The sequence below is a fragment of the Gymnogyps californianus genome, chromosome 1, assembly GCF_018139145.2.
Source record: "Gymnogyps californianus isolate 813 chromosome 1, ASM1813914v2, whole genome shotgun sequence".
Classification (NCBI taxonomy): Eukaryota; Metazoa; Chordata; class Aves; order Accipitriformes; family Cathartidae; genus Gymnogyps; species Gymnogyps californianus.
In genome coordinates this window covers 191,483,904-191,507,410 of record NC_059471.1, presented here as the reverse complement: position 1 = coordinate 191,507,410, position 23,507 = coordinate 191,483,904, and the positions used below count along the sequence as shown (strand labels likewise).

The window sequence follows — 23,507 nt, the reverse complement described above, 5'->3', positions numbered from 1 at the left end:
GACCCCAACTGACCAAAGGGATATTCCATACCGTATGAAGTCATGCTCAGCATATAAAGCTGGGGGAAAAAGAAGGAAGGGGGGGACATTCAGAGTGATGGCATTTGTCTTCCCAAGTAACTGTTACGTGTGATGGAGCCCTGCTTTCCTGGAGATGGCTGAACACCTGCCTGACGATGGGAAGTAGTGAATGAATTCCTTGTTTTGCTTTGCTTGCATGTGTGGCTTTTGCTTTACCTATGAAACTGTCTTTATCTCAACCCACGAGTTTTCTCACTTTTACTCTTCCGATTCTCTCCCCCATCCCACCGGGAGGGAGTGGGCGAGCGGCTGTGTGGTGCTTAGTTGCCGGCTGGGGTTAAACCACGACACACATATGTGTTCGTTGGAGCTCACCAGCTTTCTAAGCCAGTAGACTATCTGGGAACAAACCAATATGCACAGAAAGCAGCTGGCATCTCCTTTACGGTGGGGCTGGGATGGGAGGAATAGCACAATAAGTGTTTGACAGCTGACAGTCAAAAGGAGATCCTTGGTCACCCTGGTTGGCCCACTCCTTGTGGGCCTGTCAAGGAGTGGACCAACCAGGGTGACCAAGGATCAAACCATACTTATCAGTCTCTGAGGCTAGTGGCCACCCCTCAAGGATGGATAAAGGTAGGACAGACTGCATGTTCCCTCGCAGCGTGGCAGGCTGATTTGCAACTGGTGTCCCTCTGCCTCCCGATATCACGAGTGACTCATTAGTAAGATTGCAGTCAACTGTTACTTGAATTAATCTGCCACACTCACAAGATTTCCAAAGCAATGAACATTGTTATGGAAAAGACTGTGTATGTTTAGAAGCTGAAGAACTATCTAGTATATAGCTTTCAAAGAAGAGAAGGCCAATACGTGTTACTCCTGTATCAGTGTTGGAAAGGACTGACAGCTTTCAACAACAAAAATACAAAACATGGCATTAAAATTATGCAGTTCATTCCATCAGTTTTCATTCCTGCCTTTACAGTGAGTGATCACTTCTTAGTGTTACTGCATGCAGCCAATAATATTCGTTTTTGAGACAGATAATCCAGAGCTGTAACTAATATAGGACACTGGTGGAGTGGCGGGGACATTGGCGAGGGACTCAGAAGCCCTAGGTTTAATTGTTTGCTCCTCCTTAGACAATTTTTCTTGTTCCAGTTATTTGAGTGTATTAGGGTGCCTAAACCCATGTGAGGAGCTGCTTCCTTTTTCATGTCTGAAATGGTATTACTTCCAATATGCTGGGACTGGTGCAAGCATAAATAACATGAAGTGCTCCCTTACACATGCACCATGACACGATAATGAGAGGTGACAGCTAAAAAAGTGATGAGTTTCAGTTGGGAATCAGCTAGTGGTCTAGCAAAATGTGAGAAAAGCAGTAATTCTGCTACTGGCCTGTCAGGGAAAACAGGCAATGTATAGTATCCACACATTAACCATAATATGTGATGTAGGGCTTTTAAAAACAGTAGCTGAGAACACCACTGATTTTATTTTTTTCTTCAGGTGGCACTATCTTATTTTGAATCAACATGCAAACTGTTTCAGAGGTACAGGGATAAGCAGGCTACGAACACTCCTGTTTGAGCGTGCTGTACCTTCCCATTTCTAGAAGAGTTCTTATGTAAGTGGCATAGAAACCCTCAAAAAGCAGAGTTTGCTGCGAATCATTGCATCCATCCATCCATCCATCCATCCATCCATCCATCCATCCCACTCCATTTTTCACAAAATCTTTGTGTTTTCTTTCTGTTTCTCAGCATAAAACAACTAACTTCCAGCTTGAAGGTGCATATGTGCATATGGATATAGAACCAATGAAAATAAAGGCACACAAATATACAATAATCTCATTACCTGAGGAATCACTCCAAATGCCTTTCTCCATTGCTGCACACTGACCGTGTTCCAGGAGACTCCATCAATCTGGATATCCCCTTCTGTATTCAGCAGTCTTAAAAATGCAAAAAGTAAAGTGCTTTTTCCTGAACCAGTTCTTCCTAAAAGGCCCACCTGCAATGCAAATCACAAAAGCAAACATTTAATACTGCTCACACGCTAACCACAGACCAAGGCAGAAACACTTAGAGATCTCAGCAGTGGAGAGCAATCCAAATGGATCTCAACGGGATAGTAAATGTCGTTCATTTGGGAATGATAAAAGCCTACTGCAAGGGCTGAACGAAACACTGGGCCAGATTCTTCTTTGTTTTGTTAGAATTAACTGAGATGAAAAATCTGTTAGTCTACCCTTAGCTGAAGAACAGAAATTTGCTTATATATTATCTTGTACTGATTAGTCTAGCTCTTTGTGCCTTTCCCCTTTCTTTTGCTATGAAGCCCTCTTCAGCAAAACACCATCCAGCAGACAAAAACCAAGTAGGGATTGCATTTGAATCACACTACTAAGCTACTCCATTTCCATATAATTGAAAATAGAGGGCCTAACTCTGATCAGACCATGAATTTGTAATGGGGCAGCTTGGGCCTGAGGCAGTGGTCACAGCACCCACCATGCCGTTGCCCACTCGCAAGCAGCAATGCAAGTCCTCAACCTGCCCAGCTGGTGCTGCCTTTCCTTACCTCTTAAGTGGGAAGAAACATAATGCACGGGGGTTTTTTTAAATGTTGGTTTGCTTGTGGGATTGCACCAACCTATTGCTGGAACGAGCAATATCTGCAGTAACCACCAGCAAATGCTGAGATACTGCCTTTTCCAACAGCTGGGTTTTACACAGCTAATGATGTCCTGTCTGAGCATGGACTGCTTTTGTAGGGTGACAATATACATGTGAAGGTGAAGAAGGGGATTCTTCCTGCTGCCTGGCATCCTTTCCATAACAGTGCCTCAGGCCTCTGAACTAGATGAGCAGTCTGCGCTGTGTTGCACTGACCCAATTTATTGATTGGGTAGATTTGTATTCCAGTCTACAAAAAGGGCGTGAAGGAAGACCCAGGGAACTACAGATCTGTTAGTCTAACCTCAGTTCCTGGAAAAACTATGGAGAAGATTATACTGCGTACTATTGAAAGGCACTTAAAGAATAATGCAATCATCAGGCAGAGTCAACACGGGTTCACAAAGGGAAAGTCCTGTTTAACTAATTTGATATCCTTCTATGATAAGGTCACCCGCCTAGTGGATGAAGGGAAGGTGGTGGATGTAGTTTTTCTGGATTTTAGTATGGCTTTTGATATTGTCCCTCAGCATCCTTCTGGACAAGTTGTCCAACTGTGGGATGAGCAGGTTCACGGTGCGCTGGGTGAAGAACTGCCTGAACAGCAGGGCTCAAAGCGTTGTAGTGAATGGGCCTACATCTCACTGGTGACCGGTCACCAGCAGTGTTCCTCAGGGTTCAATTCCAGGGCCAGTTCTGTTCCGTATATTCATCAATGATCCAGATGCATGAGTTGAATGCACCATTACCAAGTCTGCTGATGATACCAAACTGGGAGGTGCTGTTGACTCTCTTGAGGGACAAGAGGCCTTGCAGAGGGATCTAGATAGATTGGAGCATTGGGCAATGATTAATGGGATGCAATTTAACAAGTCCAAATGCCAGATTCTGCACCTAGGACAGAGTAACGCTGGGCACAAGGATAAATTGGGAGAGGAGTGGCTGGCGAGCAGCCCTTCACAAAGGGATCTGGGGCTGTTGGTTGACAGCAGGCTCAATATGAGTCAGCAGTGTGCCCTGGCAGCCAAGAGGGCAAACCACATCCTTGGGTACATCAAACACAGCATAACCAGCCAGTCAAAAGAGATGATTATCCCGCTGTATTCAGCATTGGTGCGGCCTCACCTTGAATACTGTGTGCAGTTCTGGGCCCCACAATTTAAGAAGGATGTGAAGGTCCTTGAATGCATCCGGGGGAAGGCAACAAAGCTGGTGAAATGGCTGGAAGGAATGTCCTGTGAGGAGCGGCTAAGGACTTTGGGCTTGTCTAGTTTGGAGAAAAGGAGGCTGAGGGGCGACCTCATTGCTCTCCACAGCTTCCTGAGGAGGGGAAGTGGAGAGGGATGTGCTGATCTCTTCTCCCTGGTATCCAGTGATAGGACGTGTGGGAATGGTTTAAAGCTGCGCCAGGGGAGGTTTAGACTGGACGTTAGGAAGCATTTCTTTACCAAGAGGGTGGTCAAAGACTGGAACAGGCTTCCTGGAGAGGTGGTCGATGCCCCAAGTCTGTCAGTGTTTAAAAGGCATTTGGAAAATGCCCTTAATAACATGTTTTAACTTGGTCGGCCCTGAATTGGTCAGGCAGTCAGACTAGATAACCATTGTAGGTCCCTTCCAACTGAAATAGTCTATTCTGTTCTATTCTATTCTATTCTATTCTATTTGAGCCCCTCAGCAGAGGAGAGTTCTCCCCTTTCCTGTTTGTTTTACACATGCTTCCCTACAGGGCAGAGACAAATCCTCTCCTGTTTAAGGAGCACGCTCCAATTCTGGAAATGCTACCTCTGAGTCCAGGGTTCATCACCGAAGTTGGATTGCGTTCCTAAATCATAGCCATTGAAAAAAGGATCTTGGTTTTAATTGCTCTGCCCCCTCCCTGTTCAGTACAAAAGTATCTTTCATTTTCCATACTCCATTGCTTCAAGGGATTTTCCAGGAAGTAAATCCACCAGACTGCAGCGGCACCCGCACCTCCACGCTCCAGGAATCACGGGTGCCTCTTTTCCAAAGGCAGAGCAGTTTTGTGATGGTGCTACAGGAAGTCAGACCCCTGGTTTCAAAATTTTGGTGCCCTCAAACTTAGTAGATGAAACATTCAGTTCATGGAAACCAAGATAGATCTACCAAACCTGGCAGAGACTGGTGCTATCCAAACTAGGAGCGAAGAGCTGCCTCGTGGCCAGGCCAGGGAGCTGTCACTGAACCTGTTTTCTCATCTGTGTGGGAGAGTTAAAATCTCCTTTTCAGCTGTATGGCTCCAGCTCAGGCAATCGCATGAGCCTTTCTTCCCACCCCACCGAGGACGGTCCTTCAGCATGAACTTAAAGCAAAGTGTTAAACCTGCCTAATTGCTGTCGTGAAACTAAAGCTCTTTCTTGAACGCAACCCCAAACACGCATGAAGATTAATTAGAGGTTTGTCAGTCTTCTAAAGAATAGAGCTGTTTATGGTTTGTTATACAATAATTCGAGGTGGCGCAGAGCCCTCATCGAATGGGCGAGACGGCACCTCCACCCTCCGGCCGCCGGAGCCAGCGGTGCGTTACCCTTGGCACAGCGGCCGGTATTCTTTCGTGCCCTGCTCCACCTGGGTCAGGCTGCCCCCAGCACCTGCACTCACCAGCAAGCTTCCCTCTCCCCAGGAGGAGAAGGCGGATGCCTTCAGGCAGAGGAATACAACTTGAGGAACTGCTGCATACGTATTTTATCGGTATATTCTGCTCCTCATGGCCAGCAAACATCCCCACTGTGCTTCACTGAGGTGTAAATAGCCTCAAGATTTCTAGGATAACTGAGGCAGATTTTCCTTGACTTTTTTTTTGGTTGTAGCCAATAATCCTACAGATGAGCTCTTTTTAAGAAGAGATAAGACTTTTCTGTTCTTCAGGTGCTTTAGATGATTACTTTGTTTTGCGACAATTTCATTTACAAAACCTTACTGAACTCAACCTACTCTTTAGTCAATGAATAGGTTTATAATGACACTTCTATAGTTAAGCTTAATAGAATTCAGTTCAAACACAACAAAACAGTGTCTCACCCTCTGCCCTGAACTTATTGAAAAGGAAATGTTTTCTAACACAGCAGCTCCTCCTTCACCGTATTTGGCCGTAAGGTCCTGCACGGTCATTTGGCCCCCGGATGGCCAGTTCTCTTCCTTCGCATGCCTGTTTTCAATTACAAGGGCATCTGAAAGCTGGTTATTCTTCTGTGGCTTAATGTTTTTTGTCTCTTCTGTTGGCATGTCAATGAATTTAAATATTCGTCCGACAGACCGCATCTACGAATCAAAACAAACAGTATTCTAATTGTAATTAATACTTAGCTATCAAAACAAATGAAATCAAATTATTCCTCATTCCTAGCCAGAACAGTGAGTCTCTTTTCCGTGCAAGTTATACCATGAAATAATTTTCAAAGGTAGGATACTTCTTGTATAGACGTCTAGATTCTATTGCTCTTGTACTACTGACATTGGTCCAACATGTGATTTCACTTGCGTCCTTTTTAAATGGACACAATAGCTCTTTCTACCTTTAAAAATGTATTTTGAAAACTGTAGATGACCTGTATGTATGAAAACAAAGTATGATCATGAAATCAGTCTTGAAGTCTTCAACTCCTTCCTCCTGTAGGGGGTTGCCCAACCCAAAACCTGAAGTTCCTTGAATAATGGTTGATCTCCAAAGATCGTCAAACTGTGTGGAATTTGAAAGATGTAAAGCAGTAGCATCAAGTAAGGAAGAACAATCATCAGACATTAATATCTGAGTATTTATGAGAAATTATCTATAGTTTTTACCAAAAAATTAGTAGGCAGTTCCATGATAATTAATTTTATAGCTGTAATTATATACATTAGGTGAAATAATCAAGTCCTGTAGTTCACAAACTTCAGACAAAAGTTGCTAGTAGCAGTCTTGGTGAATTTTCAAAGGAGAATGGGACTAGAAGGGATCCTCTTGATTTTTTTTTTTTCCCAAATGGGTCAAGGGTCAATTAATAACTAGTTATTTCATCTCCTTCACTAGAACTTCACTGCTCAGGTGGTCAGAAAACATATTTTTAAGTCTATGGACCAGTTTGTTCTTGTAAATTTATTGATTTTAAGTTCTAAATAGTTCTTTTTCCTAGCTGCTTTCCCCATTAATTTATGGAGGGCTACCTTAGATCCAGTCATCCTCTGTTCTCCAGGACTAAAGAAAATCCAGGTTTAAGCCTCTTTCCTAACATATGTTCTCCTTCTCCAAACATCCCATTTCAAATTAATCTTTCCTGTCTGACCAGAATGTACACAGCAGTTTGGATGATGTTTCACAAGGACATTATACAAAGGCATTGATAGTTTCCTATCTATATTAGGAATATCTCGATTAACACATCCTAGGATCATATGGTCTTTTCTTCACAGTCACATCTTATAGTCACCCTCTGATTGAGCAGTGGTCAGCCAAGCTTTCCTCCATCTTAGCCATTTTTAACCGAGGAGATCCTTACTTACAACAGAGGCTATTCTTAGCAGTCCCTAAATTCAAGCCTTTGCACTTCGGTTACTGAAATCTATTTTATATCTGCCATTTGAGGTCACCTAATATCTTTCAACTCCCAGCATCCTTCATGCTAACACTGCCTTTCAGCTTTGTGCCTTTGGCAGATTTCTTCAACACAATTATTTTTTTCTTTGTTGAGAGCATTAAAAAAAGATTAAAACGAGCTCAGTCACAAATCTAATCTTTGTTGAGTAGCCTCCCTACAGCTTAATACTTACAGCTTAATTCCATTTCCTTTCTGTCCAACTCATTAACTAGTTTACAGTTCTTGTAATAATCCTGATCTCCTTCATTTGTATAATTTCTGAAACAGAGCCACAGCCAGTGCTTTCCTGAAGACAAATGAGATCTACTACATTACTTTTGTCTGGAAAATAAATCATCGAACACAGTTATCAGGTTAGTCTGATGCAACCCTAGTGTCAGCAAACCTGAGTGAATTCACTCTGTAAGTACTGCGTGTTTAATTACTTCTTCAAAATAGTTTCTAAAGACTGGTGCCATCAGACTAACAAACTGATGGTGGCATCAATAACTTCCCATTTCTCCTTCTTAACCAAAAGTGACAGTTGTTATTCTATCACATGCCACCACCACTGCCAGCTTGGTGGATTCATTTGAAGTGGCCATTACCAGATCTCCAGCTTCTCAGCCAGTTCTTCCTGAACCCTAGGATGGGACGTCTGGTCCCAGCTGGTCTGCATACGTGGGGTAGCATTGTTCCAGCCCGGTTTCACATGTGTAACTGAAATGTCCAACTGCAGAACCCAATCACACTTAGTTGAAGACTCCAATTTTAGATGGACTGACTCACGGGTGGTCTATGTGTCCCTCCACAAACTGTACAGAAAATTTAGGGAGACCAGGATTCTAACTCAGGTGCTTCAGTTACATGCCCACAGCTAGGCTGATTTTTGCATATAATTTCCACCTCAGATATTGTAAATCCCATTTCTACATTCTGCTCCACTTTCAAGTCCCCAGATTAAACACTGCCCTTTTACTGAAAACTGAGATCAAGTATTTATCCAGAATTTGGGCCATTTGCAAGTCTAACTCTGATTTTGTCAAGTCTCCCTTCTCTATCTGCTTCTTGACCTCCAATGCATAGCTTGTTTTGGTTAACTAATCCATTCTGTAGAGGCTGTCATTTCTAATATACTTTCAGAGAACGTTGTTCATGCTGGTAGTCCTAGAGTCTCCAAAATTGTTTTTCTCTTGCTATTCGGGAAACAAATTTCAGCCCCTTACTTGAAGAAGACATGACTTTACATTCAGGTTCCTAAGAAGTGCCTTAGTCCAACTAACTTAATTAACTAGATTCCTCATTTTACCAAAATTTGTCCTTGTGAACAACAAGAGTAAACTATAAGATAGTGTCAGTTCTTATTGGTCAGAAATTATTTAGCCAAATAAATTAATAAATAGATAGATACCTGCATAGCTTCTGCATCCAGGAATATCTGGGCCTTATTATTAGCATTTGTTCTCTAATCTGTATTCCCAGTAATATATCTCTCTTCAGTGGCATTATGGAAAACCCTTTGTACATCTTTGACCTTGTTTAACTGCTTTTGTATTCCTTCTGCAAAGTGATTCTACTTGATGTATTGCCATTCTTTCCTGTTCTTCGATCCAGATTGAAATATTGTTAGGTGGATTTTCCATGTGGAAGCAAATTTATAGACAATGCAAGGAAATACTGGGATCAGAGCTTACATCTCAGCATCTTGAAACACAATTGTGACAGGAGTTTTTGAAAAGCATGCTAACACCCAAGCCTATCGATTACAATTTCCATCTCAACCACTGTGCAAGATGGAAAGGCATGGTCATCATCATGTTGATATATGAATGTCATCTCATTTTGGTGATACAAACAGGAAGACCTTGGATCAGACTGACAATTTTCTTCCTATCTGACTGTCTATAGTAAATCCCACAATGAGCACCATGCATCTGTTGTAATCGGTGTTTGATGGTACATTTGTTTTCAGAAATCTTATCTTTATAGAAATATCACCACTTCAGAAATGAAGGTCTTTCTTGGCTTCATCAAGAGCTGTGAACGTTTGTACAGGCAGGGATTCCTTATAATTGCCCAAGAGACCCTACCATTACACACTAGCTAAAATCTGCTATGAAGCCAGCTGGACAAAGAGCCTTCCCTTACAACAGAAAATTTCATCTCTATGTCCCAGCTCCCCTGACAGATTTACCAGTCACATCACATATGCAGATATTTTAGACAGCTTAATACTTTAAATCAATTCAAAAGGATGCTTTCCTGGTTCTGTAATTTGAATTATGATTTAGATCTGGGCAGAATGCAGCATAAAATTCAGTAACATTTTACAAAGATATCCATTCTTCCTTTCACAGGCAGAAATCTGCTGTCATTCATAATGACAGGTATAGTGTAGGTGACAGTAAGTTTCTTATCCATTATTCCCATCAGCAATGTGCCTGCTATATTCACATTCTTTAACTAATGCTTTAGAATAAAGGAGTATATTTACTACTTCCATCTAAAAATGTCTAGAGCATAATACACTATTTTTAGCCTTGCCTAATTGTATTTTACTGGGATTTTAATAACATTGCAAATTCTTTAATTTACTTTCTCATTAATATCACTTAAACTCTTCTTAATGTTGAAGGAGAATTCATAATATAATTATGTAATGTATGTTTCCAGAAAGTGGAAGAAGTAATTCTTTTACAAGTAATCTAATACAATTAATTTCATCAGGCCCTATGTTCTCTTCTGCTAGAAAGAGAGCAGTTAGTTACCCTCTCCAGACACGCATAGTATTCAACGACCATGTTGCAAGACACCACCTCCTCAAAAAGATGCTGTGTGGAAAGCGCAGTGTGGAACTGAGAGATCCTACGAGAGGCTGGTCCAATGGCTCATGTTGTAAAAAAACCCTGGGCATTAAGTCACTGCAAAAACTAGGTCAATGCAGGCAGACCATAGAGTTTTACTGAGGTTTCATATCTTCTGCTGTTATATTTTGGGTGCACTTATAGGACATATACTCCTCTTCCAAACTGCAAAAATGAAATATTTAGTTCATGTCAAACTTGTGAATTTTTTGCTCTTTCTCACACTGCTTTGCAAGCAGAAAAGGAAATGTTCTAACAGATTTTTCTTGATTCTGTTCCCTTCCAGATGACCAACACCTCACTTTGAGAATTGTCATTCTGATGCAGATTTTACAGTCAAGTATTTAGTCTACTTAAACTTTGGAAATCAACAGTGTTCTCAGGTTTTCTGCTGCCAGTAGTAAAAAGCATATTAAGATCATGTCCTAGTTAAAAAAAAAACACAATTGAACAGGTTAAAGGAGAAATAGCATGGGAAAATAAAAGCATGAAAACCAGCTGTAAAAGCACCATTATTTTTCACAGTCCTAATTTTTCTTTGGTCCTCTTCTCTGCCATGTACTACTTTAATTCTTCAGCATCACTGATGTACAGGGTGGGGTACTGTGAGGTTTAGCAAGTGTGGTTTTAATATCTCTTTGGGGGATTCTTTTTATATCTCCTTACATAAGTAATCTTGGCACCAGTAAAAGCATGGCATTTTCTCTTTCCCTGATAAAAGGAGTTGTCCTTCCCAGTTATAGCGCTGCTACTACAGGATACACATCAGTGAAGGAGGAGGTTATAAAGCATTAAAACAGTCCACTGGGACTAGCCAATGCTTATCTGTGAAAGCAGCACTTACTGGAAAACTTATTTTCTATTTCCTTATGAAGGAAAAAAATTAAAAATACTACAAGACTGCCTGGAGGGATAAGAAAAAGACTGAAAAACAGCTAAAGGGATATAAGCAGAAATGATCAAAGTGAAAAGATAAATCTAGCCTAACTGGTAGCTTTAAATGAAACAATGGATAGCTGTCAGAGTGACCACATATGTTTTAAAAAAAAAAAAAAAAGCAGAGCAGATAAAGTATCAGGGCTGTAGAGTACGAAATGCCAAAACCATTATGGGGTATTAAAAGACAATGGGGATTTTTCAGTTAAAGCCAAACCAGTTCAACAGAAATTGCTTCAAAGAGAATATCTGTGTATGTAAAAAGAAAATCCAACCTAGAAACTCAAATTTCTTCAATATGTATGCCAGTGTCATGGAAACTCAAGGAGATTGTGTGGAATAAAGTAAAATTTGCCACCTACCCATCTGTTTGGCCAGTATTTCTTCCGGTACATTTTTAACTTCTTCACGTGATCCTGGTTCCCTGTTCTCCTGCCTTCCTGTCCTTTTGCTTGCATTTAATTTCACTGATGTCCCATACCTTGCATATCTTGTAAAACAACTCAGTACGAGCTTAACGTTATGTACTAATTACAGCAGCTATGCCTTTGGACATGGGTTTCAACCACTTGCAGAAAACTCCAGCTTCTTTGACAACCAAAGACTGCTACCTACAAATGTGCTATACACTCAGGCATGCTTGTGTGCAGGCTTGTAAGCACGGATGTCGCAGCTGCTCAAGGAAGGGCAAGAGTGATGTCACCTAGAGCTGTGTGTGCATATCTGTAACTGGAGACACATGGAGATGTGTCAATTCTAGTCAATCTGGTCCTGTGGGGAGCTTCAAAGTACCCCTTGAGAGAGAAATAGAGTATAACCAAATAGACTACTAAGTCAGGCACACATGCAAGCCTTTGCAGGACATCTGTAACCAAATAACTGTAAAAGACTTTAAAGAGGGAAGTGCTAAATGTAGAGAATACAAAGAGTGGGAAATAATACATCTGCATCACCTAGTGAAGCAGTTTTATTATCTTGAAACCATGAAGCTATTCTTATCTGCTTGTGCACAGGAGCAGCTTTTGAATGTCAGGAAAACCATCCTGCCAGCAATATCTCTTAGTCTGTCATCTGGGATACCGAAAAATCCATGGGACGGGGGTGGGCAGCTATCCACTGCTGAAAGAAATCCAGAGGATCCACCTACAAACTGATGCACCTTAGAAGGCTATCATTAATATGATATAACCGGTGCTCCAGTACAGTAGTTTGTCTTAATATAGAGAAAAGTACTCACAAACATCTAAAGCAACTTGAGACTTTCTTTTCAGGGGAAAGGGAGTTACTTCCTTATTGCTACTAATAGATGACATTTTAACATCACTATTTTACAAAAGGGGAAGTTGTTCTTTATTAAAACACTAGTGTGTCCAGCACCCTCTGAATCCTACAATAAGACTTTCTGTTGCTCTTGTGAAACACCTTCAGTTTGTATTAAGCCGTATAATACGTGCACATGATTCTTATAGAGATTGTTGTACTTAAAGTGGTTGCATTATGCCTTACAGAGCTAAGATGGAGTTTACAAATGAGAGCTGACTGAATGTTGTTGTCACTGTCGTGCCTTACCAACGGCACGTTTTACTTCATTATCAGTCACACAACTTCTGTTCGGCGTGTCTTGCAGTTACGGCAAAGAAGCCCTTTCACAAAGCGCTTGCCCTTCAAGACAGGCTGTTCTAACAAGCAAAGAGAGAGTCAGCATAAAACAACTGGTGGATAGGGAAAAAATGTGTCCCTGAATGGCAGTCAGCTCTCTGGACTATCACCAGTTACACGCGTAAACAAGAGATTAGATGATGTAAGTGGTTAATTCCCAGTTTTGGGGCTCACAAGGATTTCCTTCAGGATGAGGGTGGTTGAATCACTTATTTAAAAAAAATACGTCAAACTGGCAAATATTCCTTCACTGTCACCGTCTGCCCCAATTATGTATTTTTTTAAATGACAACTCATTTCAGCTAGTCAGGATTTAATAGTCTCCAAGATCTGCTGTAAAAGCTGTTTGTTTTCCAATACTGAAATGGTTGGCTCGAGAAGATAATTCAGGGTTCAGAGAGGGTATGACTGGATGTGGGAGATTTTTTTTTCTCAGAAATTTTTTTTGGTTTATGAGACTGCTGTATTTTGTTACAAGAATTCTGCCTAAATTAAATCCTAGAATGCCTAAAGTGTAGAGAGAGAAGTAACTATTACATTTATTTATAAAAATAACATCTAAAACTTTCATACATTTAAGCTAAGGTATGATGAAAACTGCAAGAACAAACATATTCTTTTATGAGTTTCCTGTCTGCTTCTCATATCTCAACAAATAGGTGATGATGAGTTCACCTTGTGAAATATTCTGTTTTAAAGCCAATCCTAACTAACAGACTAACTACGCAAATTAAAGTGGTAAAAGTGTACAACTCCAAAGCCTTGTGTCAGAGAGTATTTTACACAAAACCAAAAAAAGATCCCCAAGGCAGTCTAGGACAGATTTTTAAATCACTATTGATTTTGCGTGGAAGGAGCTCAAAAACATCCAGCATGACCTGCTCTGCAAAGCCCTTAAGTAGACCAAGTAAGGTATATTATATAACTTGGTAAGGTATATAATCTTAACAAAACAACTTCAAGCCTTTTTGAAGTTTTCCCATCACTGCTACATCTGCAATCTGAATCCTCAAATGCAATTACTTGCTGTTGCCTATTCTAGTCCAGGAAAATTTTTAATCAGAAAAACTCAGTTTGTGCTGTGCCAAAGCCAGTAGGTTGCTATGAAAGGTATGAGGGGAACTTTACTGACACATCTGCCTGATATTCAACTCTGAAAATAACTCACGGAACACCCATAATCAACAAAATAAGGCAATTCCTCAAAAGCGCAGTACAGTGCATTTTATGCTTACCAAACTATCCACATCTATGCTTGAGTTTACTGCCCACTGCAAGGTTCCCATGATGTTCATAGCTAAAGTAAGAATAATGCCAACTCTACCTGGTCCATCACCTGCGGAGAGAAAAACACGTTCAATATGCAAATAAAAAGCCAATAGAAATCAGAAAATGTGCACGTATATCTTAAAATACACATTCACATTCTCTCCTCTTTTAGTTCACAGAGAAAACATGGATTTGTTAATTATACAAAGGACTGAGAGCTTAATCATCAGTTAAACACCTGGCTTTGGCACTGAATTCACTAAAAACCCTGATCTTGCTTTGGCAGAAGAAAAAATTAAATCTTGGTACTTAAGCTGTAAACAGAATCAGGCCTCTGCAACCTTGATTTCAACTTCCTTTTTCCAACACATGAATCTGTGAAATGACTCTTATCTAAGTAAAACACCACAGCTAACAACTTTAAAATTCAAAATAGTTGCAGTGGTTTACATTTTCATTTCTTGGACAAATAGAGGACATGTTCTCCTTACTGTTCCACAAAGATGCAGATACAAATTCTTTTGCTTTAATTGTCTGCTGTAACAAGCATGGGATTTTCCTTTACAAGTTCATACGATACAATATAAGCATTTAAACTACCCCACTGTTGATTTTTAATCTCACTATGTGTTAAACGGAATTGAGAATTTAAGCCAAATGCCTTTCTATGATTTCTCTATTTCTTCTATGGCTTTCTTCAGCAAAATTCCTCCTGTTTTGCTTATAGACATCTTGTTATCAGAGTAATTATAGAAGTAAACAATAAAAGCAAAATATTCTTCCTGAAAGCTGACAGATTAAGAAAAGGAATTTAGTGTTGCTCCAAGGACCTATCACCTGTAACAGTAAAGTTTACAATGGTGGCAAGATGACAAATTTTCATGTTTTTAAAAAGTGTTTCTAACCCCTTTTCTCAAATAAAATATCCAGAAAAACAGTAACGCAAGAAACAGTTTTCCTAAAATAACCCAAACTACTAAGCGCAGAAAGTAAAAAATGAGAAGGGCGGCAGGAGATATTGTTTCCGTATGAATTTTAGGGGAACTAAAAGTCTCCTTTGTAACAAAAGTACTGTAGGTGCATATTTTCATACAGAAGTATTTGTGTGGTTGGATTTTTTTTTTCCCCTAAGAATCAGGAGAGCTCCTTATACAAGAAATAGAGGATAGCATTTCATACACAATACAATATTCAATAAAATGTACACTTTTATGACTCCTTTTTAACACTGAAGTATGATTAAATGAAATTTGGATATTGTTAGAACCAAAAACCTCCTTCACAAAATCAGCAAATTCTTGTTCATCAGCAACCATGATATTGAAACTGCATCCAGATCCTGCACACAAAGTTCAGTGTAAAACTTGGGAGAGGGAGAATAATGCCTGAGAATCAAAATCAAAAAACATACATAACAAAAGCATAGTGAATTAAAAACTGTATTTGAAGTAATCTGTAGCTAAACCTGCTGAGTTTTTCCACAGTACTGAATTATTCCAGCATTTTGGGGACATTATTCTCCTATTCTCTGCTTGTTGGAGACTGGCTATGCCTGGCCAGCCATGGGCAGCATTTCAAATACAAGTTAAGATAGTAAGGTATAGAGTGATTCTCATTCATGTACTGGGTTTACTAGGAGTGGTGAGCCATTTTTAAGAGGATTTTGAATGAAATTTGCAAAACTTAACATTGGCAAATGAGTCAGTGGGTTGGGAATTAGAGAACTGGGTGACTTTCTGCTATTGGTGTGGCTTTAAAAGATCATTAAAACTTTGCATGTCTTAGCCATTTGCAAATGAGAGGAACACTGACTTCTATTTACTAAAAAACTTTGAGCTATACAGATGATAATCAACATCCAAGCTTTTCAGTACACTAACATGGTTACATTAATGCGGTTTAAAACACATGAAAAATTACTTTTACAGCAATTACAGTCAAGAAAAGGAAAGTTCTGTCCCTTCAGATATTATTTTCAGATTAATCCCTTTAATGAGTCCTCTACAACATCAGATTGCAGATAATAATGTTGTAATTTCTGTTTTAATTAAATTGCGTTTACTATTATGACATACTTAAATCAGTGACTCCAATGTATGCTAAATTTTGCAACAGTTTATTTCCCTCAGAAGTTTCTAAAGCTGAGCTGTTAAACAGAAGCAGAAGACTTCCATTTCAGTACTCCAGTAAAGTTACCATACCTGTAGTTATAATAGAGATGAATGCCACAGCAACAAAAAAGACAACAAAAATCATTTCTATCCTCATCTGGAACCAGCGCAGTGTTGACAGGTAGAGGAACCAGTTTGCTGTGTGTAGGTTCAGGGCTTTGTGAAATAAGGTCTCAAAATACGGCTGCCGCCCAAAAGCTCTCAGTGTCCACAGCCCTTTTAAGCTTGTAAAAAGATGGGTGAATATTGGACTCCGAGCTGCAAAGTGTTTAAATTAGAAACATCATAAACACTCATAACCAAATACTTGATATAATGCAAATACACAGCCCTATGCTCTAACTCACAGCAGTATAACTACTGCCAGTGTCTAATTTACATATGTTGTTGGAGTACATGGCTGAAGTAATCCTAGCACAGGATATACAACAGTCTTTGCATGAATGGGTTGAAATTCCATTCAGTGTACTGCCAGGAAGGGGTCGCATTAATTCTTCATAGTTAGCATACTACTTGGGGAAGCTCCTGGCCTGCTGTAAGATGCCACAAGAGACAGGCGGCTCCTCCCCAGCCAAAATGAGTTCCTGCAATTCTGATAACTCCATCAAGTGAAGTTTTTTTAGCACAGACAGAGTACTTTAATGCTCTGGATTCAACTGTACTGACATGTTAATTTTAAGCAGATCTTGCATTACATAAAAAGTGGTGAGCCAATGCTGGATCCCTGTGAACATCAAAGAAATTTAGATTTAGATCTGAGGAACTTCAGAATTACACTTAAGTAAAAGGGAAGATGATCATCAGTGTTTAAGATTCAGGACTGATTTGCTGAGCATCTGCCAGTTTGTTGGAAAGCCAGGCCACAGTGCCTGATCTGCATACTCACACTTCAGAACAACGTTTTCCATTTTATTGGGAACATGTTAGTCTCTTAAGGGGGGGAGAGGAAGGAAATTTAGTCAAATAACTTATTCAGAAATAAGAATTCTTTGCAATCAATATATATCCATTCTAAATTTTTCTTCTAAAGAAAGAAACTCATAGGGCACATACCAAGTCTGACCACAATTTTTCAAGTTACGTTTACTCTCAAGAAAACTGTATGTCAAACTGTATGTTATTTGTTTTCAGCTGCAGTGGTGGTAAAGCCCAGCTTTAAAAAGATCTTCTCCATTGCTCTTTGGCAGCAGAGCACTCAATATTGGCTGGATCAGTAATAGCACTGGCTTTAAGGAGATATGTGTTCTGCTCCCAGAGACAATGGCATCTTGCAAGAGAAAAGGTAAAGAAGAGGTGAAAGGGTCAATCACTCTCAATTGATTTGTTGCGGATTTAGAAGTCTACCAATTTTGCTGCTCCTACCTTCAGATTCCAGTTGTTTCAGCTGCTGAGAAGTGTGGAGGAAGTATGCCCTTAACACAATAAAGGCTGCTATCACAGGCACTGATGCCAGGAAGATGTAGGGTTGTAATACTGAGACTACTGTTATAGCGCCAATCACAATCAGTATTAACTGTAGAATGAAAGAAAAATACTATTGATATAGTAAACTTGTCATTTTATAGACTAGAGATTGGTGATGAGTCTCTTTCCCATGGAAACTATGTATTGTTTCAACAAACATAAAGTGCTAACGTAAGTAGGATTTGCAGCTGAGAACAAACCTCCACGAAAAGATCATGAATAACTGAGACCAGATCCATAACCTGTTGGAATAAGCTGCCATCTTTTCTAATAGATGGAAGAAGTGTTTTCTGTAGTACAACCAGTATTGCAGGCTTCTAAATTATGAAGCCACACAAAAACAATGGCAGCTAGGCACTCACTCTCCAGTTAAAATTGTAAGAATGACACTTGCAGTATCTTCAGCCACCTCCTAAGCCTACTGGTGCTGTCCCTGTCTTCTCCGGATTAGGTGTGCCAGACTGTCAGGAGCTGAGTGCCAGTCTCCTGCAGGTTCTGGGCCAAGCAGTTTTTCTGAGGGTCAGAAAAAGTGGGAAGTCGCACATCATTGCTTGCTCAAGGGACTGTAACCCACATAGGAAACTAGCACTACTACTCATCCTCATCAGAAGACAGGAAATAAGTCGTAAGAGAACTTGTGGTATGAAAAATTAGCAGTTTCAGGAGAAAAAAAGATGTTTTAAGGTGACAGATGACTCAAAAGGAATAAAATCATTCCAGAGTTAATCTATTTAACCCACCAGAGACTACTACCATTCTCATAAGACCTCATTCTCAGTAGCTCCAGACAGATTTAGCTAAATCAGGCCTTGATCTTTACTCTAGAAGTACCTTAAGCGCTTAGACTGTTTTTGTCTCATACCTAAATCTAATGAAAATCAAGTATATCAGTGTATACAGAATAGCAAAGCTCTGCTTTGTATCAGGGTGTTACCTTTCACACTAAACAACTACTTCAAACTGCAAACTTATCAGCCTAAAGTAACTGCAAATGGACAAGTTGGACAAAATGATGAACATCGCATTGAAACATCACTGCAAATGACCAGTCAGCAAAGAAATAGATGAAAAGCAAAACTAATTTCACATTAGGAAGAAACCTGCAGTTGGTGCTTTTGCTACTACAGCCACATAAATTCAAGGAAGGATTTAAATTCCCAGTACTCCAAGTCAGAGGTCTTTCACGAACAGGTAAGCGTGTTCCAGGTTTCCTACCCTTTTTTTTCATCAGAAATCTGAGCAATGCAATAGCACCATCAAAGTTTATGAAAAAAATTACTGTAACAGCTGAACTAATTAAAGATTTGTTTCACTGTTTTCCTCATTTCTCTTAAAAGAATGGTGACACGTGGGTTATGCTCTTGCAGGCTGTATAGTGCTGGTCTGTAGCAATGCAAGAATGGATTTGTGTTTACTCATTATTTCAAACTGCAGAATTTAGTACCTCTTGTATCTCTAATTGTTAAGAAGTGAATAAGCTGTTCAGTTGATATTGAGCCAAGTTATACAGCTCTCACATTACTTGAGATTACACAGTCACACAGTGACTGTTTTAATTCCTGATTCCATCATTTACTCAAATTTTGCAAAGGCCACCATGATGCCATATTGTTCTCACTGCCGGTCCAACAGTTATTTCACTAAAAAGTTAAATATGAAAACTTGTGTTATCTCATAAACTCCGAACACAAAATAAGTGTAAAGTCAAACAGAAGATGACACCTTCTCTAAAAAGGCAGTAGCAAAAATCAACACACAAGCCAGCTACATTGGCATATGGTCGGGGAACGACAGCAGAGGGCTCATGCAGCCCAGTTAAGAGCCACAGTGCTGCGCTGCAGTGACCCCAGGTGCTGAGCTTTCAGGCCTGGGAGAGAGGCCAGATGGGGAGATACGTTCCAGTGCCTCCTCTGTGTCACCAGTTTGGAAAATGCAGCTGGTGGTAGAGACAGCAATTCAGCAAGGGTTCAGGGTGGTGATGACTGCAGCAGCCAATCTGGTCAACCAATGGGGGTTTGTCATTTAGGGAAAACCAGTCATGACCATAGGTATAAATGTCCACTGAGTTCACTATGACCTTTTGAGTGTGACTACATTAAACCTTAGGGACGAGCAATATATGCTAGCAGTATCTCACATGAAGGATCTCCAAGAATGATGACCCCACTGTAAGCACTGGTAGAAGACTGAGATGGATATTAAAACTAGTGATAGCGCTACTGCAGTCATTAGCTGGCTACAATTCATACCAAGGTGTAAGGAAGCAGGTCAGATGGCTGTCAGAGAAAACATCACAGATGCTATCTCTTGTCATCGATGTAAAGCTCGATACCGCTTCTTCTTTTATGGGCAACTGGGTATATCCCAGTGACTGGAGAGTAACCCTGGCCTCTTTCATCCTGAAGCCTCATTCATCCTGGAGCCTTATTCATCCTGGATGAAAAACCCTAGTCCCTAAAAGGGAAGGTCCCCTGATATGTCTAATGCCCATAAAAGTCCTAAGAAAAACTATACGATGACATCCACAGCTGCAACAGAGAAAGAAGCCGTGTCCCTAAACAAGGAGTTAGCCAGAGTCATCTACCCGCTCATTCTCATAGAAGAACCAGCTCTAAAATTTTGTGTCAAATTCTTGGGAAAAGCTCAGAAGTTAGAAGGATGAACTTATGCAAACATAAACTGAAGGCTAGTAGAGACCAAGTCTCCATCTCCACCAGACTCAGATTTAGGCATCCCAGTACATTTAGAAGCTAACCTTTTCTGTAGATCTCTGCACCTGGGAAGGAATAACCACAGGTACCAGTACAGGCTGGAGGCTGACCGACTGGAAAGCAGCTTTGCAGAGAAGGCCTTGGGGGTCCTGGTGGACCATGAGGCAGCAACACCCCCTTGCAGCAAGGGAGGCCAACAGCAGCAGCATTGTCAGAAGATCAAGGAAGGTGATCCTTCCCCTGTCTTCAGCACCAATGAGACTGTATCGGGAGTGGGCTCTCCAGTACAAGAGAGATACAGACATACTGGAGTGAGTCCAGTGAAAGGTCTTGAAGATGATAAAGGGACTGGAGCATCTCACATACAAGGACAGGCTGATAGAGCTGGGATTGTTTAGCCTTAAGAGAAGGCTTAGGGGGATCTTATCACTTTGTATAAGTATCTGATGATATTTATTATGTTTATATAAATTATAAATTTGTGTATATATGCAAATAATTTTTATAAATTATATATTTTTAAAAATTATATTATATTCTATTTATATAAATACCACTAGGTATTTGGTGCAGAGCAAATAAGCCTGAGCCAGATTCTTCTCAATGGCACCCAGTGGGAAGAGGCAATAGGCACAAGCTGAAATGCACAAAATTCCATTTAAACACAAGAAAAAGTATTTTTATTGTGGGGATGGTCAAACACTGGAACAGGTTACTCAGAGAACTTGTGGAGTCTCCACCCTTGGAGATATCCAAAATCCAACATGGCCCTGAGCAACCTGCTCTAGCTGAACTTGCTTTGAGCAGAGGGGTTGGAGAGGTCCCAGGTCCTAGGTCCAGAGGTCCCTTCCACATTCTGTGACTCTGCAATAATCAGCACAGAAGGAGAAAGTTATATGTATAACTTTTCTGTATCTTTCAGAGGAATCTGACTTTGTTCATTAGCAGAGTCCATGGAATTCTGAAGCTGCCAAACAAGTCTGAATCTATGGAGGATCAGAAGGAATTTTTTATGAAGGGATGACTGGTAAAAAGCATTCAAGACAGTGGGTACATTCAATGATCTTCACCAGAAGAACCTAGAAAGACAGGGCAGCTTATCATGCATGTTCAGGAGCCTCTGCAGTTGAGACTGGGGAGACAGAGGTGAAGCTATGGGACATTAGAGCATAAGTTAGCCTCTGAAAGGCATCAGCACAGAAAAGCCCAATCTAGGGATTTTCCTTATCCTTGAAAACATGAAAAACTAGTCAGTTTCCTGCAGAGAGTTTGAAATGTAGAGACAGACTAACTAAAATAATTTTGGAATAACATCCCCATGGCAGATCCAAAATATCAGAAACAAAATGGCCACACCAGAAAAGACAGTAGTGAATCCTAATCACACCAAAGATGGCATTAATGATTCAGAGAAGGTCTCAATGTCCACGTTTCAGTTTTGATCAGACCGTCATGTTGGTAGGGACTGTAAAGCAGACCAAACTCACAGATGGAGACAGGCAATCTGTGCAGCAGAGTGTTTGGGTTTATTAAGTCAGGCCTGCATATCTCCTAAATAAAGGTAGAGAGGAACAGGAGGGCTGGGGAAGAATTGCTTTTATTTTTTAAATGTTCTGGGAACCAGCTCTATCTGAGGAAAAGCTCGTGTTGCAGCATTAGTGGTGGGACACTAATGAGGGGTGCTGGGATTCACACGGAGCCACAAAGTCTCAGAATAGGCAGGATGGGGAGCAAACAAAGGCATCCTCCTTGAGAAACACTGGAATTGCCTCTATCTCTGTATTTCTTCAATGTTCTCTTCAGTGTGGATGAATTGGAAGGTCATTCAAAACTCAAGATTCTGCAACGCATGGAGTTTCCCATGAGGTATGCTGGAAACAAGCCTTTCCATCCAAAAAATAAAATGTTTGCAATTCTACAGCTCTTAGAGATGTAAAATTCCTCCAAGGAGTAGAGTCATCTAAAGCTCTCCTCCATCACAAATAGTTATCCAGTGCCTGACAGTCAGCTTAAATCCCAGAAACTCAGGGGAAGCCACAAAGATGTGAAGGATAAAAGACAAAATTAGGCAGTCAAACTTGTGAAGGGGAAAAAAACAAAAAAGAAAAAAAAAAAAAGCAGAACTGCCCAACTGAGAGTTGAAAGCACATCATCACGGGTCAAACTGCCCACTAAGGCAGGCCTGGAAGCGCTTCCACAGAAGATAAAAGAACAGAAAAACCAAGAATATATTCAACGAAAGAGAAGTAAATTAAGGGTGATGCTAGCAAACTGGGAACAGAAGAGGCTAAGGAGGTAAAGTCATGAAAATGACTGAATGCAATCAAAGGATAGCATGAAAAAAAATATTAATCTTAAGCCAAGATAACTGAAAGAAACTAAGGAATGCCCTTTACACCTTTGAAGTTGAAAGTGGGCAGCAGCAGGGATACTTGTACTGTAGGGGTCTGCAGGGCAAAAATGTTTCTGAGCCTGAGTACTAAAAGTGGTTTGCACAAACAGTGGAGGTACACATATAGGCAAGTACTCAAAAAAGAAGCAATGAAGTTGACTTACAAGATAAGCAGCTATGTAAATAGATATACAGACTGAAAAAAAGGAAGGGGGATTTAATTCCAGTTGTTATTTCTTCATATTAATATGATTTCTTTTGCATGACGTACAACTGAAACTTTACAGTGCTATAAGACAGCAAAATTTAGAACTTTTATTCTACAAACCTGAATGAAGTCAAATACTGTAAGTGGAAGTAAGTCATCCAGTACTGCTGTATCTTTTGAGAATCTGTTAAGCATACCACCTATGGATTAAGAAAAAAAAAAAGAAAAAAAAAAGTGAAACATTTTAACAGCTCCAAAATCCTACATTTATTACTTTAATAAAAGTACAATTTTTCTGAATACAAAATATTAAGGATAAGTACAAGATTTTTTCTAGTACAAGCAATTCCATTACAGTTTAGTGGAGCTACAGCTTCTTTCACCGTGGTGGAATTTGGCTCCACAACTTCTGTTTCAGCTCTTGGAATCTCAGAAAAATGCCAGGAAAATGTAATGAAAACAAAGAAACATAATTAAAAAGGACAGAAACAGAGGCACAAAGCATAAGGTCTGTACCCCTTATGCAGCAGGCTCTGCTGATACACAGATAA

At 40.2% G+C, this 23,507-nt stretch overlaps 1 protein-coding gene across 1 annotated transcript in view; it reads right to left on the bottom strand.

Moving 5' to 3' along the window:
* The window catches only part of CFTR (CF transmembrane conductance regulator), a 92,101-nt gene that overhangs the window by 12,996 nt on the left and 55,598 nt on the right, over positions 1-23,507 (bottom strand). Inside the window, exons 18-23 of the mRNA XM_050906662.1 lie at positions 23,077-23,156; positions 17,544-17,694; positions 16,212-16,439; positions 13,977-14,077; positions 5,748-5,987; positions 1,888-2,043 (exon numbers count right to left, since the gene is read on the bottom strand). Of these exons, the coding sequence (XP_050762619.1) occupies positions 1,888-2,043; positions 5,748-5,987; positions 13,977-14,077; positions 16,212-16,439; positions 17,544-17,694; positions 23,077-23,156 (956 nt within the window). The remainder of the gene's footprint in view (positions 1-1,887; positions 2,044-5,747; positions 5,988-13,976; positions 14,078-16,211; positions 16,440-17,543; positions 17,695-23,076; positions 23,157-23,507) is intronic.